At 49.0% G+C, this 19,172-nt stretch overlaps 1 protein-coding gene across 15 annotated transcripts in view; it reads right to left on the bottom strand.

Annotated features, from left to right (window-relative positions):
* Nucleotides 1–17,227, bottom strand: part of NSD1 (nuclear receptor binding SET domain protein 1) — a 170,633-nt gene extending 153,406 nt beyond the window's left edge. The window contains exons 1-3 of one of the 15 annotated variants that reach the window (XM_054487297.2): nt 17,090–17,227; nt 13,832–13,945; nt 13,002–13,091 (exon numbers count right to left, since the gene is read on the bottom strand). In XM_054487297.2, the coding sequence (XP_054343272.1) occupies nt 13,002–13,091; nt 13,832–13,861 (120 nt within the window). In that variant the 5' untranslated portion in view covers nt 13,862–13,945; nt 17,090–17,227. Of the gene's footprint in view, nt 1–13,001; nt 13,946–14,785; nt 15,037–15,072; nt 15,346–15,385; nt 15,525–15,870; nt 16,010–17,089 lie in introns of those variants that run through there. The other 14 variants (XM_054487296.2, XM_063665380.1, XM_054487293.2 and 11 more) reach the window with 14 other exon arrangements.
* Between the last annotated feature and the right edge of the window lie 1,945 nt (nt 17,228–19,172).

Below are 19,172 nucleotides of genomic sequence, written 5' to 3' on the forward strand. Positions count from 1 at the left end.
TGTCTCTACTAAAAATACAAAAAATTAGCCAGGCATGGTGGCACATGCCTGTAATCCCAGCTACTCGGGAGGCTGACGCAGGAGAATCACTTGAAGCCGGGAAGCAGAGGTTGCAGTGAGCCGAGATCGTGCCATTGCACTTCAGCCTGGGCAACAGGGCGAGACTCCGTCTCAAAAAACAAAAAATAAAAGAAACTGGATCACTCATATACTGCTAGTGAGAATGTAAATGGTACAGACACTAGGGAAAACAGCTTGGTAGTTTCTTATAAAACTGAACATTGGGCCGGGTGTAGTGGCTCACACCTGTAATCCCAGCACTTTGGGAGGCCGAGGTGGGTGGATCACCTGAGGTCAGGAGTTCGAGACCAGCCTGACCAACACGGTGAAACCCCGTCTCTACTAAAAATAAAAAAATTAGCCTGGTGTGGTGGTGTGCACCTGTGGTCCCAGCTACTCAGGAGCCTGAGGCAGGATAATCGCTTGAACCCGGGAGGCAGAGGTTGCAGTGAGCCAGGATCGCACCACTGCCCTCCAGCCTGGGTGACAGAGAGAGACTCTGTCTCAAAAAAAAAAAAAAAACTGAACATTGGCCGGGCACCGTGGCTCACGCCTATAATCCCAGCACTTTGGGAGGCCGAGGAGGGTGGATCACCTGGGGTCAAGAGTTTGGGACCAGCCTGGCCAACACGGTGAAACCCCATCTCTACTAAAAATACAAAAAATGAGCTGGGCGTGGTGGTTGACACCTATAATCCCAGCTACATGGGAGGCTGAGGAAGGACAATCACCTGAACCCAGGAGGCAGAGGTTGCAGTGAGCCAAGATCACGCAATTGCACTCCAGCCTGGGCAACAAGATCGAAACTCCCTCTCGAGAAAAAAAAAAACTTAACATGCCATTACCATATAATACTGCAATTGTTCTACTGGTATTTATCCCAGAGAAGTGAAAACTTATAGTCACACAAAACCCCATAAATGAACATCAATAGTACTTTTACCTTAATTACCAAAAGCTAGCGTTGCCCCAGATGTCCTTCAACAGGTGAATGGTCAAGCAAACCATGGTATATTTGTATCATGGAATATTACTTAGTGATAAAAAGGAAAAAACTAGAGCTGGGCGCAGTGGCTCACACCTGTAATCTCAGCACTTTGGGAGGCCAATGCAGGTAGATCACTTGAGGCCAGGAGTTCAAGACTACCCTGGCCAACATGGTGAAACCCCATCTCTACTAAAAATACAAAAATTAGCTGGGTGTGGTGGCAAGGGCCTGTAATCCCAACTGCTCAGGAGGCTGAGGCAGGAGAATCGCTTGAACCTGGGAGGCAGAGGTTGCAGTGAGCCAAGATCATGCCATTGCACTCCAGCCTGGTCCACAAGAGTGAAACTCCGTCTCAAAAAAAAAAAAAACTATTGATATCGTCAACAACTTAGATGAATCCCCTGGAAATTATGCTAAGGGAAAAAAAGACAATCCCAAAAGGCTGCATACTGTATGATTCATATTTATCTAACATTTGTGAAATGACAAAACTTTAGAAAAAGAAGTTTAGTAGCTGACAAAGGCTAGAGATGGAGGGGCTAGGCCAGGCATGGTGGCTCCTGCCTGTAATCCCAGCCATTTGGGAGGCCAAGGCAGGCGGATTGCTTGAGCTCACGAGTTCAAGACCAGCTTGAGCAACATGGTAAAACCCCATCTCTACAAAAACATACAAAAATCAGTGGGGCATGGTGGCAAGCGCCTGTAATCTCAGCTAATCAGGAGGCTGAGGTGGGAGGATCGCTTAAGCCTGGGACACAGAGGTTGCAGTGAGCTGAGATGTAACTACTGCACTCCAGCCTGGGCGGCAGAGCAAGACGCTGTCACATACGAAAAAGAGATGGAAGGTTGCCAAGAAGAAGACGGATGTAGTTTTAAAACGGCTGGCAACAGCAGGGATCCTTATGGTATTAGAAATGTTTAGCAACTTTTTTTTTTTTTTTTTGAGACTGAGACATACTCTGTCACCCAGTCTAGAGTGCAGCGGCGCGATTTCAGCTCAGTGCAACTTCTGCCTCCTGGGTTCAAGCGATTCTCCAACCTCAGCCTCCCGAGTAGCTGGGATTACAGGCATGAACCACCACACCCAGCTAATCTTTTTTTTATTTTTAGTAGACACGGGGTTTCACCATGTTGGCCAGACTGGTCTCGAACTACTGACCTCAGGTGATCCAGCCGCCTCAGCCTCCCAAACTGCTGGGATTACAGGCATGAGCCACTGCACCCAGTGAACATTTAGAAAGTTGACGGCAGTCATGGATATACTAACCTATACAGGTGATAAAAACAAAGAACATAATATACACACAATGAAAGACTACCAGTAAAACTGGGGACATCCAGAATGTCCTGACAGAAATACAGATTTCTTTTAAGGAAAAAAATAAAATTAAGGACATCTGAATAAGATGGATAAATTATATGAACGTCAATGCCTAAGTAAGACTGGCTGGACGCGGTGGCTCAAGCCTGTAATCCCAACACTTTGGGAGGCTGAGGCAGGCGGATCATAAGGTCAGGAGATTGAGACCACCCTGGGTAACACGGTGAAACACTGTCTCTACTAAAAATACAAAAACTAGCTGGGCGTCATAGCATGCGCCTATAGTCCCAGCTACTCGGGAGGCTGAGGCAGGAGAATTGCTTGAACCCGGGAGGTGGAGGCTGCAGTGAGCCAAGATCGAGCCACTGCACCCTAGCCCAGGCGTCAGATGGAGACTCCACCTCAAAAAAAAAAAAAAAAAAAAAAAAGATTGGTGAAGTACATCAACATCAATATTCTGGTTGTGTGATATTAGATATTTTTTGCAAAATATTACCACTGCAAAACCAGGCAAAATATACAAGGAACCTCTCTGTATTCTTTTCTTTTTAAGAGACAGGGTCACCCAGGCTGGTGTGCAGTGGCACAATCAGTGTTCACTGTTGCCTCAAACTCCTGGGCTCAAGCAATCCTCCAACCTCAGCCTTCCAAAACGCTGGGATTACAGGCATGAGTCACCGTGCCTAGCCCATGGAATTTCCTGATTTTTTTTTTTTTTTTTTTGAGATGGGAGTTTCGCTCTTGTAGCCCAGGCTGGAGTGCAACGGCACGATCTTGGCTCACTACAACCTCCACCTCCCAGGTTCAAGTGATTCTCCTGCCTCAGCCTCCCGAGTAGCTGGGATTACAGGCATGCGCCATCACGCCTGGCTAATTTTGTATTTTTAGTAGAGACGGGGTTTCTCCATGTTGGTCAGGCTGGTCTCGAACTCCCAACCTCAGGTGATCCACCTCAGCCTCCCAAAGTGCTGGGATTACAGGTATGAGCAACCACACCCAGCCTGGCCATGGAATTTGTTACAACTGCATGCGAATCAACATTTATCTAAACAAAAATTTCATAAGAAAATATTTGCGGCTGAGGTGGCTCATGCAGAGTAGGAGAATTGCTTGAAGCCAGAAATTCAAGACCAGCCTGGGCAACATAGCAAGACCCTGTCTCTACCAAATAATTTTTTCTTTAATTAGCCAGGCGTGGTGGCATGGGCCTGTAGTCCCAACTACTCATGAGGCTGAAGTAGGAGAATCACTTTAACACAGGAGATCTAGGCTGCAGTGAGTTGTGATCACACTACTAGACTCCAGCCTGAGCAACAGAGCGAGACATTGTCCAACAAAAAAAAAAAAAAAAACTTGTTACATGTTACATGCTCATATGAAAAGATGTCTTAATATATTAACCAAAAGGGAAAAAAAGGGGTGTGTGGAGAGAAGAGACAATTTCTAATAGAATATTAAGAGTGTAAATGAGGGAGTATATGAAAAGTGACAAAAATCAAGAGATTTTTATATTCCATTTTTAAGTTTGACTTTTTTTTTTTTTTTTTTGAGACAAAGTCTCACTCTGTCACCCAGGCTGGAGTGCAGTGGCACAATCCCAGCTTACTGCAACCTCTGCCTCCTGGGTTCAAGTGATCCTCCTGCCTCAGCCTCCCGACTAGCTGGCACTACAGGCACATGCCACCACACCCAGCTAATTTTTTTTTGTATTTTCAGTAGAGACAGGGTTTCACTACGTTGGCCAGGCTGGTCTTGAACTCCTGACCTCAGATAATCCACCCGCCTCGGCCTCCCAAAGTGCTGGGATTATAGATGTGAACCACCGTGCCCGGCCAAGTATGACTTTTCTAAATTCAAAAAAGTTCATAGGAATTGCTTTAAAAGGCTACAATTGAGATTATTTAAATTAGATTCAAAAATAACTGTTCAATTGTTATTATCCTACCACTAAAGTTCAGAGACTGGATCTCCTTTCAAGGGGCTCCCCTGAAAACCAGGAAGAAGAAATTAAACATTTCTATCTAGGACAAAGGACAACCTGCAAAAAGCAACAATGTAATAAACTTACACCACTTAACAGTTGGAATACAGAAAGCTATTGATCCTATTGCACAAATTAAATTATTCTGATTATCAAACAAAAGTACAACAAATGCTCCTGATTACTAATTAAAAATGGAAACTGTCAACAGCAGTTAATGTCTTTATCTTACTAATCAAATAAGTTTGGAAAAATAGAGAAAAAAAAACAAAAACTCAGCTAAACGCAGTGGCTTATTCCCGTAATCCCAATACGCTGGAAGGCTGAGGGCAGTGGATCACTTGGGCCCAGCCAGGAGCCAAGATCAGGCCACTGCACTCTAGCCTGGGCAACAGTACGACACCCTGTCTCAGAAAGAAGAAAAAAAAAAAAACTCAAAAATATCTTTCTTGAAATTCACAACTCTTTCAAATATACATTTGACTCTTGGCATGCAGCAGCAGGCATCACTTACTGCACACCTACTTCAGGACTAGCAGTGTATTACTTCATATAAATTATCTTGTATCATGGCCAGGAGAGATGGCTCACGCCTGTAATCCTAGCACTTTGGGAGGTCGAGGTGGGTCGATCACCTGAGGTCAGGAGTTCGACCAGCCTGGCCAACATGGTGAACCCCATCTCTAATAAAAACACAAAATTAATCGGGCGTGGTGGTGCATGCCTATAATCCAAACTACTTGGGAGGCTGAGGCAGGAGAATCAACTTGAACCCATGAGGTGGAGGTTGCAGTGAGCCAAGATCGTGCCATTTTGCACTCCAGCCTGGGCAATAGAGTGAGACTCTGTCTCAAAAAAAAACAAAAGTTATCTTGTATCATAGACTTAACAACCCTCCAACGAAGGTACTAGCCGTAATTTAGAAGTGAGGAAACGGGCCTCAGAAACGTTAAGGGACTTCTTCCACTAAACACAGTGCAGTACGCGATCAAAGATGTCCAACCTAAAACCATTATAATTTATTACCCTTAGCCAGGCGCAGTGGCTCACGCCTGTAATCCCAGCACTTTGGGAGGCCGAGGCAGGCGGATCATAAGGTCAGGAGTTCGAGACCAGCCTAACCAACGTGGTGAAACACCATCTCTTCTAAAAATACAAAAATTAGCCAGGCGTGGTGGCATGCACCTGTAATCCCAGCTACTCAGGAGGCTGAGGCAGGAGAATTGCTTGAACACGGCAGACGGAGACTGCAGTGAGCCAAGATCGCACCACTGCCCTCCAACCTGTGCAACAGAGCAAGACTCCATCTCAAAAAAAAAAAAAATTATTATCCTTAATTAGGAGAGTGAAAGTTGAGAATGGACAAAAAAAGTTAACGCATGAGATATTAGGAAGCTCAAATTCAAAAAGCCTTAGAAATTGAGTACATGAGGAAATGAAAAAAGAAAACCAACCAACCAACCTGTAAAGTTTTAGTAATTGGTCCATTGAAAATGATGAAGGCTGACAATCCACTCATCACCTTTCTACCTAAAATGTACTCACTCCCCTTCCCAAACTGTACCTCTGTAATAGCATCATTCATTCATTAACTCGATATGTCCCCAGTAAAAAGAAGGCACCATGCTGTACACTGTTAAGATGCAAAGATGAATCAGACCAGGAGAATAAAGGCATGAGCAAGGGGAGAGTATGGAGCAAGGGACCATTAAGAGTTCAGTTTGGCTGAACTCAGGGTACACAAGGCTCTAGCATAAGATTTGGAAAGGTCAGGACAGGATCCTATTAAAAAGGACACTGAATTTGGGCTTTATTTGTTCAGAAAATGAGGTGTGAGGCATTTAGGTTACAAATTTAAGCAGAGACCCAGTATTTCTCATTTTGGAAGTAGGAAGTAATTTTATATAGGACAGACTGGAAGGAAAGACTAAATGAAGACCAACAATAAAGATGTCATAGAAAAATGAATAAAGGGAGAAACTGAGGGCATCTGTAAAATTTTCTAATAGTAAAAACATTCAACTATACAGCACGGCATATAAGCCTATCTTTATACCTTTATCTCCTGACAACCCCACTCCTCCCAGATAGCTAGCCAAGGATTTCTGGCCACTTGCATGTGCTATTCCCTCTTACTGGCATGTCTCTGCTCAAACTATAAATAACCACTCTGTGAAGTCCTCCCTGATTATTCTAGGCATGCCTTCCTCCACACTCCCAAAGTACTGCATACATAACACCTACCAGACCACTTAGTATTCTGTATTGTCATTGTTTACACTAGTTTTTGCCACACAGTGAAGTTCCTTAAAAGCAAACCATCTCTTTCCTTTTTTTGATTTTTTTATTTTTTATTATACTGGCAGTGCCTGGCTCAAGAGGTACTCAAATGTATTTTAATCATTTACATGATTAAGTGACTGCAAGGTTTCTAGCTTTGAGAAGAATAGGATAATGATGTCATCATGAACACGGAAGTTAAATGCGTGTTTGGCAATAAAAGAGATGGGTTCAAAATGAAAATAATAGGCTGGGCGCAGTGGCTCATGCCTGTAATCCCAGCACTTTGGGAAGCGGAGGCAGGAGGATCACTTGAGGTCAGGAGTTTGAGACCAGCATGGCCAACATGGCAAAACCCTGTCTCTACTAAAAATACAAAAATTAGCCAGGCATGGTGGTGGGCACCTGTAGTCCCACCTACTTAGGAGGCTGAAGCAGGAGAATCACTTGAACCCAGAAGGCAGAGGTTGCAGTGAGCCAAGATGGCACCACAGCACTCCAGCCTGGGTGACAGAGAAAGACCCTGTCCAAAGGAAAAATAAAAAAGAAAATAATACTACGTTTTAGGTGAATATAACACAAGGTAGAGGAGCAGCTTAGTTGACAATTAGAATTTCTTGGTTTGAAGTCAGTTCAGAAGAGAGTTTCATAGAGTAGAGTAGCAGCAGAATCAATCAAAGTGAATGAGACTGCAGAGAAAGAGGAAGAAAAAGAGAACAAGGATGCAAAAAAGGACTGTTTGAAAAGTGGTATGCAGGTTGTGGTGGCTCACACCTGTAATTCTAGCACTTTGAAAGACTGAAGCAGGTGGATCACTTGAGGTCAGGGGTTCGAGACCAGCCTGGCCAACATGGTGAAACCTGTCTCTACAAAAAATACAAAAATTAGCCAGGCATGGTGGAGGGTGCCTGCAATCCCAGCTACTTGGGAGGCTGAGGCACAAGAATCTCTTGAACCCAGGAGGCGGAGGTTGCCGTGGGCTGAGATCACACCACTGCACTCCAGCCTGGGCAACAGAGCAAGAATCCATCTTATAAAAAAAAAAAAAAAAAAAGGCTGGGCGCGGTGGCTCACGCCTGTAATCCCAGCACTTTGGGAGGCCAAGGCGGGTGGATCACGAGGTCAGGAATTCAAGACCAGCCTGGCCAAGATGGTGAAACCCCGTCTCTACTAAAAATATAAAAATTAGCCAGTCGTGGTGGCGGGCGCCTGTAATCCCAGCTACTCTGGAGGCTGAGGCTGAGAACTGCTTGAACCTGGGAGGCAGAGGTTGCACTGAGCCGAGATCGCCCCACTGCACTCCAGCCTGAGTGAGAGAGTGAGACTCTGTCTCGAAACAAAAACAAAACAAACAAAAAAAAAAGGTCACCCAGCAAGAAGGGAGTCGGAGAGAGAGCAGAACCTCAGGTGTGAAGAGATCAATTTTCTTCCAAGATAGCTAAGGAGGGAGTAGAAAATTGTGGGATGATGGGTAGAGAAGAGGAAAGAACCTCTGAAGAATCATCTTTGTCTCAGGCAGCAAAACTATAAGCCTCAGACATCATCTGCCTCATCTCTCTCCATTCCTCAAATCCAGACTCCAATCTGCCTCCAGATCCGGTAGCCCCAAAAAAGCTGCCAATTTTCTCCCTTTGAAATAATCTTTTAGATTTACCCCCCTTTCTGTAGAGTACTCACTGTGCTCTTTTTTTTTTTTTTTAACAGACAGAATCTCATTATGTTGCCTAGGTTGGAGTGCAGTGGCTATTCACAGGCACAATCACAGCTAATTGCAGCCTCAAGTGATCCTCCTGCCTCGGCCTCCAGAGTAGCTAGGACTACAGGTACATGCCACTGGGCCGATTCTTAAGTCTTAATTACTATTGCAACATACCCTACATCCTGACCTTGCCTCTAATCTCCCCTAGTCAGTCTTCCAAACAGATTTTACATCACTTCTCAGCTAAAATCTCTCAAGGGCTGCCAGTTCCTATCACATCAATACCAAATGCTTCAGTCTGAATTTCTAGGCTCCATTACCTGACTACATCCATCCTACCCAAGCAATCTCCAACAAGTATCCTCTGAAAATGCCATGCTCATTTAATTCTCTACATCCAAAGCACGTAGCCTGTCTCAACAACAACGACAAAGCACAAAGCCTTTGTACACTGGGAGGAATTAGAAAATATCAACCCAATTAAATATAAAAGTATCAGGTCAGGATTATAAATTGTAATGACAATCACTTCGCTGTATGCAGAGAAAATAAGAGCACATGATGGTAAACTGAAGAGGCTACTCATTCGTGACAAGAGGCAAACAGTCCACTTAGAGGTAGATACACAAAATAACAGAAAATATGACCCTTCTTTCTCTAATTCCAGACAGGAAAGCTACAACCCTAATAACTACTCTTACCCACTGCCAAGAGAATTTTCTCCTTTTTTTTTTTTTTTTTGACAGGATCTTGCTCTGTTGTCTAGGCTGGAATGCAGTGGCATGAACATGGCTCACTGCAGTCTCAAACTTCTGGCCTCAAGTGATCCTACTACTGCCTCAGCCTCCTGAGTAGCTGGGACTACAGGCATACCACCACATCCAACTGAGTGTAGAGACAGGATCTCACTATGTTGCCCAGTCTAGTTTCGAACTCTGGGCCCCAAGCAATCCTTTCGTCTTGGCTTCCCAACTTGCTAGAATTACAGGTGTTAGCCACCAAGCCCAGCCAAAATTACAGACAAAAAGAGACAAATAGCAATTTGCTAAGGATTTTCTAAAATTCCCAGCATAGTAACTATACCTACTGTATCAATAACTTAAATCAACTGTGAACAGGTTGAATACATTAATATCATATGACTACATAGAAAAGTTATTTTTAATTACACTTTTCTCAAGCCATATTGCTTACCTAACTTTGCATTCTAAGATTGACCGCTTTTTTTTTTTTTTTTTTTTTTGAGACGGAGTCTCCCTCTGTCGCAAGGCTGGAGTGCAGTGGCACAATCTCGGCTCACTGCAACCTCCGCGTCCCGGGTTCAAGTGATTCTCCTGCCTCAACCTCCCGAGTAGCTAGGACTACAAGTACTCGCCACCACGCCCAGCTAATTTTTGCATTTTTAGTAGAGACGGGGTTTCACCATGTTGGCCAGGATGGTTTTTTCTTTCTTGAGAGGGAGTTTCCCTCTTGTCGCCCAGGCTGGAGTGCAATGGGGCGATCTCGGCTCACTGCAACCTCGGCCTCCCGGGTTCAATCGATTCCCCTGCCTCAGCCTCCCGAGTAGCTGAGATTACAGGCTCCCACCACCATGCCTAGCTAATTTCTTGTATTTTTAGTAGAGACGAGGTTTTGCCACGTTGGCCAGGCTGGTCTTGAAATCCTCATCTCAGGTGATCCACCCGCCTCAGCCTCCCAAAGTGATGGGATTACAGGCGTGAGCCACCATGCCCACCCTGACCTCACTTTTTAAGTCTTCAGTCTGAGGCCGGGCTCCGTGGCTCCCACCTGTAATCCTAGCACTTTGGGAGGCTGAGGCGAGTGGATCACCTGAGGTCAGGAGTTCGAGACCAGCTGGGCCAACATGGTAAAACCCCATCTCTACTAAAAATACAAAAACTAGCTGGGTGTGGTGGTGCGCACCTGTAATCCCAGCTACTCGGAAGGCTGAGGCAGGAGAACCGCTTGAACCCAGAAGGCGGAGGTTGCAGTGAGCTGAGATCACGCCATTGCACTCCAGCCTGGGCGACAAGAGCAAAACTTCGTCTCAAAAAAAAAAAAAGTCCTCAGTTCAAAAATATCAAAGGCAAAAATAAAGGCAATAGATTTCAATCACAACTGTGAACCAAATTCCTAAAATAATAAATTAGGGGATGGGTACAGTGGCTCACTCCTGTAATCCCAGCACTCTGGGAGGCCAAGGTGGGCGGATCACCTGAGGTCAGGAGTTCGAGACCAGCCTGGCCCACATGGTGAAACCTCGTCTCTAATAAAAATACAAAAAGTAGTCAGGCGTGGTGGTGCACACCTGTAATCCCAGCTACTCGGAAGGCTGAGGCAGGAGAATCGCTTGAACCCAGGAGGAGGTGGTTGAAGTGAGCTGAGATCGCACCACTACACTCCAGCCTGGGCGACAGCAAGACTCTGTCTCAAAAAAATAAAAATAAATAAACTACATACTTGCTTCTTCAAGATCATAAAGTCTTTGAGCAATTTCAATTTCTCCCTGTAAAAAAACTTCTACATTTATACATTTGCTAACTCCCATTTTAGACATGTAACCTACTATCTAAAGGCTCCAATATTTTCAGTTTTTTTTTTTTTTTTTTCTTTGAGACAGAGTTTCACTCTTGTTGCCCAGTATGGAGTGCAATGGCGCAATCTTGGCTTACTGCAACCTCTGCCTCCCGGATTCAAGCGATTCTCCTGCCTCAGCCTCTGGAGTAGCTGGGATTACAGTTGCCCACTATCACGCCCGGCTCATTATTGTATTTTTGTAGAGACGGAGTTTCACCATGTTGGCCAGACTGGTCTCAAACTCCTGACCTCAGGTGATCTGTCCGCCTCAGCCTCCCAAAGTGCTGGGACTACAGGTGTGGGCCACCACACTCAGCCTTCTTTTTTTTTTTTTTTAATAGAACCAATACTCCACTAACATCTCTTTGATGAGAAACAGGTTTACAATTCTATTTGTATGCTTCTACAGAAACACCTATCTCCATTCTCAGATTTAAATTTATGTGCAAAAACAAAGACACGATATATATATGAAATAAATTTCAACGTGAACCCAAGAAAAAGGATTTGTCCGAGCTGCCAAGGGGTTTTCAAAACAGCCTACCCACTCTAATGTGTAGGACAATTCAGACTCAAGATAACCACTAAAGCAAATTTTTTTAAATCTGCAATTGCCAAGAAACCAAGGAGTACTAAGGCACAATTAAGATACGAATCAAGAGAAACAAAAGTGACACACCCACATTCTCCCTCTGTAACTTTAAAGAACAGCAGGGATATAAGGTAAAGCAAATGTTTAATGAACTCAGAATAACAACATACCATAGAAGTTTTTCTTATAAAAACTTAACGCGGTATGAGACAGTTGTTGGCCAAAAAAAATTCTCTTTGCTAACATTACCGGCGGTGACCAAACAATGTGTTTAGGCAGAAGCAAAATCAATATCAAATATTAACAGTTAAGGCTGAAGGAATCTTATAGCAATCAAGTACTTTTGGAATTTAGAGGCAATAAAATTGAGGCTAAGAGAAGTGAACTGATCATTTAGCTAGAAGTCAAGAAATTCTTCATAAGCTCAAATAAAAACAAATGTTATCATTTATCACCCTCTAACAATACTTGACAGCATTACTGAAAACAACAACTCAAATAAGATACTCTCCGTTTCTATACACACAGAATGTATACATATCACACATACACATACACACTTCAAAATCTGAAACTACTGTAGTTCTAGCTGATGCAGGAGGATCGAATGAGCCCAGGAGTCCCGACGCCAGCCTGGGCAACATGACAAGGCCAGTCTCTAAACAATAAATAAATATAAAACTTTGTCTTAGTTAGGGTTCTGTTAAAATAAAATAAAACAAAACAAAACTAGAAAAACTTCAAGAGCTAATGGTGTTACAAAAATTAGCCGGGCGTGGTGATGGGTACCAGTAGTCCCAGCTACTCGGGAGGGTGAGGCAGGAGAATCGCTTGAACCCAAGAGGCAGAGATTGCAGTGATCAACCACTGCACTCCAGCCTGGCAACAGAGTGAGACTCCATCTCAAAAAAAAAAAAAAAAGAGCTAATGGTGGCAGTTATCAAAAGCACAGGATGCTATACCTTCAAAACAGACAGTTCAGAAAAACTAGCCTAATTTAAATTTTGACAATGTCCAAGAAAACCTCATCTTAGCCACTTTAATCTGTGTTCAAAATGCCCTTCAACCTGAAGTAAGTGTCAAGTCATCAAGTAAAAAAATAATCTGCCACATATAGCAACAGGACTCCAAGTACTAAATTGGTTCACCTGCACTCACGGTGCTGGCAGGCCAAAACCCATCTTTTTTTTTTTTTTTTTTTCCTTAATCATATGTATACCTCCATCTTGAGAAATTAAACCTGAACTCAATCAAATGCCTTTAAAAGCATTAGCCTACTCTCAATGAAGAGTTATTCGGAAAAAGCTTAAAATAACCAAATTCATACAACAGAGATAAATTTAAAAATCAAAGTAAAATTTTGCCCAAAAGCTTATGATTAGCAATAGGATTTCAGCTGTGAACTGATAAGCAACCAAAAACAAATTTGTTACAAGTTTCCCTTTAAGTGGCCTGTATATATACATATACGTATATATTTAAGTTGTACCAAAAACTGCTTACAAATGGCAATTCCTGTGAAGTAGATGATGATGAAGTTCCAGGTAATTCTAGCATGTTTCCTAATGTACTGGTACTGGAATCTGGATCATCCTGAAAAGATAAATTTATTGAGTTTAATTGCTCTTCTATTGTAATGTTTGTATCTCCTAGTGAAAAGGGGGCTGGGAGAAGGGCTGCTTTTTCATTGCTGCCGTCCACTTCATTTCTTTGCTTATTTTTCTGTGTTTCAGTCTGAGGAGCTAATGGCAAGAATGGCGATTTGACTGCACCGTGTCTACTCTCTGGTGTGCTGTCTTGTTCACTTCCCATGGCCACTTTTACACCATTCTCTGATTTAGTCTCATAATTGCAGGTGGCATTGGTCTGAGTTTCCTCAAAGATCTCCTCTATACTCTCATCCTCTGTGACTGGCTGTTCTGAGTCCATTTCAGAATCTACATCTGCATCGTCCACACAAGTAAAATTCTCAAAGTGCAGAAAGCCATTCTTGACAGTCTTTGTTACTTTTACCTGGAGTTCAGGGGAGTTATTACAAGAGGGTTCCTGTTTCATAGCAAGTGCTGTAGGACCACCAGGACTCAAGGAAGTGCAAACAATTGGCGTCTGAGCTCTTGAATCACTTTTTTCAGGGTCTTGAAAGGATTCTGATCCATCAGCAGACCCATTTAAATACTCTACATTGATCATGGAGGCCAAATCCTGTAGTCTCCGCAGTGGAATGTAACAAGATGGAGAATCTTGTCCATAAGCATTTTGGGATGTTCCACTGACAGTCGATAACTGCATAGTACACCCATTAAGTGGCTCAGAAAAATTGGATTGACCATTACCGAAAGGGCTGTCCTTGTCTTCAGGGGCATCTAAATTCACTGGATTGGAAAAGGGCAGCAAACAATTTCTTCTGGGTAGTTCACAGGTCTGATCCATCCTGGGCCGGCATCAACCTGGAATCCAAAAGCACAGCAATTAATCTGAGTTAACAGGCCATCTGACTCGACTCTTTAAAATGGCAGCCACTTCAAGGCCTAGTGGCCTCTATGCCTTTCTGCTGCACTTCCATGGGCAGAAAAAGTTCCCCCGACTGGAGATGAAAAAATGGCCTCGGTGAGCCTCTGAAAACTCCATTTTTCTGAAGCTGGGCCGATCCTGCCACACAGAAACAGCCGGTCTCTTTTTCCTCCTCTGCAGACTGGTGGACACTTGGGATGAACTAAAATTAAAACCCCTCTGCCCGTCAAAATTCCCAATTCTCAAACAGGAATCGTCCTCCCCCTCCCTCGCCAGGGGTCGAGCAGCTGGATCTCTCAAAAGCAAAAGGCTGCGGGGTCCGAGGGGGGCTCCTGGACCCTGCACAAAAAGGTACCCCCCCTTCCTGGCTCGCTAGGGCGCAGCGGTCACAATAGCGCTGCACCCTCAGCCCAGCCAGCGCCGGAGCCTTTGCAGCGGCGGTGCGCAGGCCGCAAGCGAGCCGGCCGAGGCGGGTGCACCCCAGAGCTCGCCTTCCTGAATGCAGGCCTGCTGGATCCGCAGCTGCAGGGCCCAGAGGCCTGGACGCGGCAGAGTGAGAAACCGAGGCGGCCAGCGAAGCCCAGTCAGGGCAGCAGCAGCTGCTACAGCTTGAAAAACATGGCTGCTGCCGACGCCGCCGCCGCCTGCCCGGGCCGCGCTCCTTCCCGCAGCCGCGGCAGCACCTCCCAGCCGAGCCGATCGCTCTCATCAATATTCAGCAGCAAGCAAAGTTTGCTGCGGGAGGGCAGCCAGCCCCGCGCCCCGCAGCCTGCTACCTGAGGGGAGGCGGAGGCCGAGGTGCTCGCAGGCGGCCGGCGGGGCACGGGCCGCGCCGGGAGGAAGTTCGCGGCAGCCCGGCCAGCTAGGCCTGAGCCCGGCTGGTAGTGATGGAGGAGGGGGAGGGGGCCGGCGGCTGCAGCGCCGCCGGCCACCAACCCCGCATCGCGCCTGGCCCTCCCCCGAGCCCCTCACCTCACGGCCACCACCATCTTCCCCGCCCGGCCACCCTCCTCCCTCCCTTCTCCTCGCGCCTGCCCGCCGCCCACCCCAGCGCACTAGTTACCGTGCCCCGCGCCCCCTCCCGGGCCAGCTGGGGGGAGGGGGTGACCCTCATTACACTGGGGTGCGAGCGGAGCGGTGGGGAGAGAGCGGGGCCGCTCGCCGCACCCCCCTCCCCCCGCGTCTCTCTTCAGGGGAGAAGGCAGCGAGCGCGACCTGCCCCGGCCTATTCCGCCGCCGCCTCCTCCTCCTCACACCCCCACCGCGCGCGCCCCCGCGGCCGCGCGTGCGACCGAGCGCCTCGCGCCGGCCCGCGTGCGGCTGGGCCCCTAGTGCGCGCGCACCCCTTCCCCCACAGAGCGCGCGCGTTCCCTTGCCTCACTCTTCGGGGTTCAGGGCGGGTGAAGTCGGGCTTGCGAGCGCGCCGCCCAATCAGCGGAGCTGCCGCTGCCGCCCCCTCCCCTCCCCCTGCGCGCCCGCTCGCGGCCGGGGCCTACGGGCCGGCCCGGCTGCCCGGGCGGGGCCTGAGGCGGGCTCCCCAGGGGCCTCGCGCGCCTCCTTGGAGTGTCCGGGCCTGCGGGCGTCGTGGGTGGCATTCCGATCCCCTCACCTACCTCGGGGCACGGCGCTGGCCTCGGGCCGCACACGGCTCCCGCACCCTACCCGTCTCGAACCCCAACCCATGCGGCACCTGGCGCGGCTGAGGCCTGTCCGATCGTCCCGCCAGCCCTGCTCGGGCCCGCGTCAGTCCCGGCCTCCATCTTAGGTTACAGCCCAGGCTCCCCATCCACTGGGCACCTGCCCTCAGCCCGCTGAGTTCGGCCCGAGGCCAAGGCAACCCCCCTCCTGCCGCAGGGCTCACCTGGGGGTTTGGGCTGGGGTCCTCGAGGCCTCAGGCCCCGAGCAGACGCGGCCGCAGGTGAACCCCCCTACCCGGCCGCACCCCAAACCCACACCACCACCACCACCACCACAGACCAAGCTGAGCAGGAAACAAAATGGAGGCAGCAGCTCGGGTCTGCCTCCCTGAGCCAAGCCTGTGCAGCCCCAGGGCTCCCTCCTGTCTCAGGCTCGACGCCCGCGAGGCAGAGGCTGGATCGTCCCGGGTGCCGCGGGCAGCCGCCCCTACAGCAGCGCAGACGGGCCGGGGACTCGGCCCTGCGGTGCCCACAGCCCCTCACCCACCACCCCTTCCCTTCCCCCTCCCCCCATCCCTCTCCCTCCCCTTGCCGGGCCGTGCGGGGTGAGCGGCTCCGGGGAGCCGGGTCGGGTTACCCGCCCGGGCACTGCTCGCCCGGCCGTGGCCTCCGCGGGGGAACGAAGCCAGGCGACCCCAGCGCTGAGCCCACCCCCCGCACCGAGCCGGGCTGCAGCCTGACAGCGCGTCCGCACCTCGGCCTGCAGCCGTGCGGCCCCCGCCCAGGGAGGCCGAGTCCCCAGCCTGGGCCCAGCCGGGACGAAGCTCCCTCACCACCCCCGAGCCCAAGGGTCCTCGCAGCCTCGGGCGGGGCGAGGGGATCGCCGGGGGAGGGGGTCTTCTAGTCCCTGCACCGCCTCCCGCGCCTAGTCAGTGTCTGGGCCTGGCACGGGGGCTCGGGCAGCGGGAGCCGGCCGGCGTGGGTATGTGCGTGCGCGCCGGGCTGGGGGCCGGGACGGGACGGGCCGCGCCTCGCACCGCGGACGCTGCAGTTCTCAGCACCCAGGCAGATGGCCCTCTCGTGCCACCGCCGCCCAGAGCGGGCCGCCTGCTCCGCAGCCCGGTTCCCCGGGGAGTGCGCGCCTCGCCCCTGAGGGCCGGGCATCTGGACCCCAGCGGAGCTGCGCCGGGACACGGGACCGCCCGGCTGGCCGGGACAAGCCCGCTGGCGCAGCCCTCGGCCTGGGGCCTCACGGCCTGCATCCTGCACCGGGCCCGCAGCACCGACCCTAGCACGGCCGCGTGGCGTCCAATCCCCCAAGACAGCGGAAGGGCGGGACAGGGAGCCCAAGCTGGGCCTGAACTTGCGACTCCAGCCCCTCGGGCCCTTCCCCCAGCCCGGACTCCGTCGCCCCCTGGGCTTGATCCCCACCAAGAAGCTCACCTCAGGAGTTACCTGGTCCCTAGGGCGCTAAGCGCCTTCTCGCTGTTCAGAGAAAGCCGGATCCGGCCGCCATAAAAATTCCGCCTCCTCCAGAAAGCCTTCTGTGATTAGATTTGGAGTTAACTCCATCTCAAGCTGAGGGCACCGCCCTCGAGGGCCACGTGACTACTATTCTTCCCATGGCTTAGTAAATGTGCATAGTTATTGCCCCAATGGACTGTTTACTCACTGCCTTCTGTTAACTTTGAGCCCACCTGGGAGAAAGGCCATTTTTGGCGTTGCCCTGTGTGACATTAGTGCTGGCCAGCTAAACTCCATCCTTCTCCTGCCTTTACCCAGCGACTGGCCCAGCAGGCGTGGAGCTCGAGATGCTCTTACCCTTTTGCTCTCCAAGGCCCACAGTCCAGTGATGGAGGCTCCCAAGTCAACAGGCCCTTCCTTAGCACATGTCTGCAAGTGCCGGATGCAGACCCTGCCAAGACAGCAAGTGGGCTTTGTTAGAGGGAAAGCGCCCACTGGAACGGGAGTGATGAGAGGGCTGTGACCTCAGGGAGGCTCCTTCTGTTGAAGAGTCTGAGGTACCCTGAAGATTCTCAGGTGCAAAGTCAGGTTGGCAGTTGTCTATGTGCTGGGACCAACCAGAGAAAAGTCGAGTCTATACCCACAAGGGCCAGCTCTTTGTTCTGCTAGAGTCACTCACCCTGCTAATCCCATCCGGGCAATTCGACTCAACAGGCAAGCTCTGACTGGTTCCTTCTTCACACCTAATAATTTGAGCCAATCATTGTGACTAACAATTACTCCTCTGCCAATTGCCCCAATTCATCAATGCTCCTCCCAGTCCTTTACTTTGCCACTAACCATCCTGAGGGCCTGAGAGCTGCCTTGAACTAGTCACTTAACAGTCCTGAGCCTCAGTTTCCCCATCTGCAACTTCCAATGCACAGCACTGGCTGCGAAGATTCTGTAAGGTAAAGGTCTAAGTGTTAGCAGCCTACACTTAGACTTCGTTATAGGCTGAGCACTTGATGAGTGCTGAAATGTAATTCATCGCTTCATTCAGCAACCATTTCCTGCATTTCAGGCAGTGTGCTGAGTGCTGGGGAAACAAAAGATGAGATCCTGGCCTCGGGAAAAGACAGTTAAATAAAGGTGCTAAGGTGTGAAAATAGGGTTGAGACAACAGTTCTTCCAAAGCTCACCTCTGAACAACACTGCCCTGCAGGGCCCCTCTCTCCCACCTCCCAGCTCCTCTGGAAGACTGAGGGCCAAAAGGAGATTGGCAGCTGGGGATGAACTGCTTGCTGACAGGTCTGGGGGAGAAGACCAGGACCCCAGGGAAAACCTCTCAGACTTCTCTGCGGTAAACCCTGAGGGCCTTCTCTGCCTCTTAGAGTAAAACTTGGCCACAGAGGTCTCAATCACAGCCGACCCATCTCCAGCCTCCCCATCGGGCAGGCCCTGGCCAAGCATCTCATGTGTGCCAGCACTAGGTTGAGAAGATTCACAGCACCATAGATTCTCACAAGGACACTGACTCCTTGAGTGGGGGCAGAAGGGAGAGGACTGTGTCCTTGTAGGGTGGGGGCCTGGGATGTTCACTCAGCTCTCCTCTGGCTGGTTGTCTCAATCCAGGGACATTTTCTGGGCCTGTGACTCCCATCCTTAGGACTGAGATAAGAATCAGTAAACACTTGCTAGGTCTGTACTATGTACTGGACACTATCCTAGGCACTTCACATACAGTCGTTCCTATGACCCTTCACCAGCCCTACGAAGAATTGAGGTCCAAGAGACTAAGCCCTCATGCAAGGTGTCAGCACCTTAACTCTCACCTGGTATGATGGGCCTCACGTGCTTGCTCTCAGCCTGTCCACCCTACAAATACCGCCTGTGAAAAGCCCAGCATGGTGCTCACACACAGGTGCCCAGAAATTTGAATGACAGGCAGAGGGACTCTACCTTGGGCTGAGTTTCCTCATCTGTGAATCTTGGTTACTGATAATTCCTACCCTGGTGAGATATAATAGATACCTGTTGGGACATTTGGCCAATGTACAGTGACCTCTTTTTTCTTAGAACC

Source organism: Pongo pygmaeus, chromosome 4, assembly GCF_028885625.2.
Source record: "Pongo pygmaeus isolate AG05252 chromosome 4, NHGRI_mPonPyg2-v2.0_pri, whole genome shotgun sequence".
Classification (NCBI taxonomy): Eukaryota; Metazoa; Chordata; class Mammalia; order Primates; family Hominidae; genus Pongo; species Pongo pygmaeus.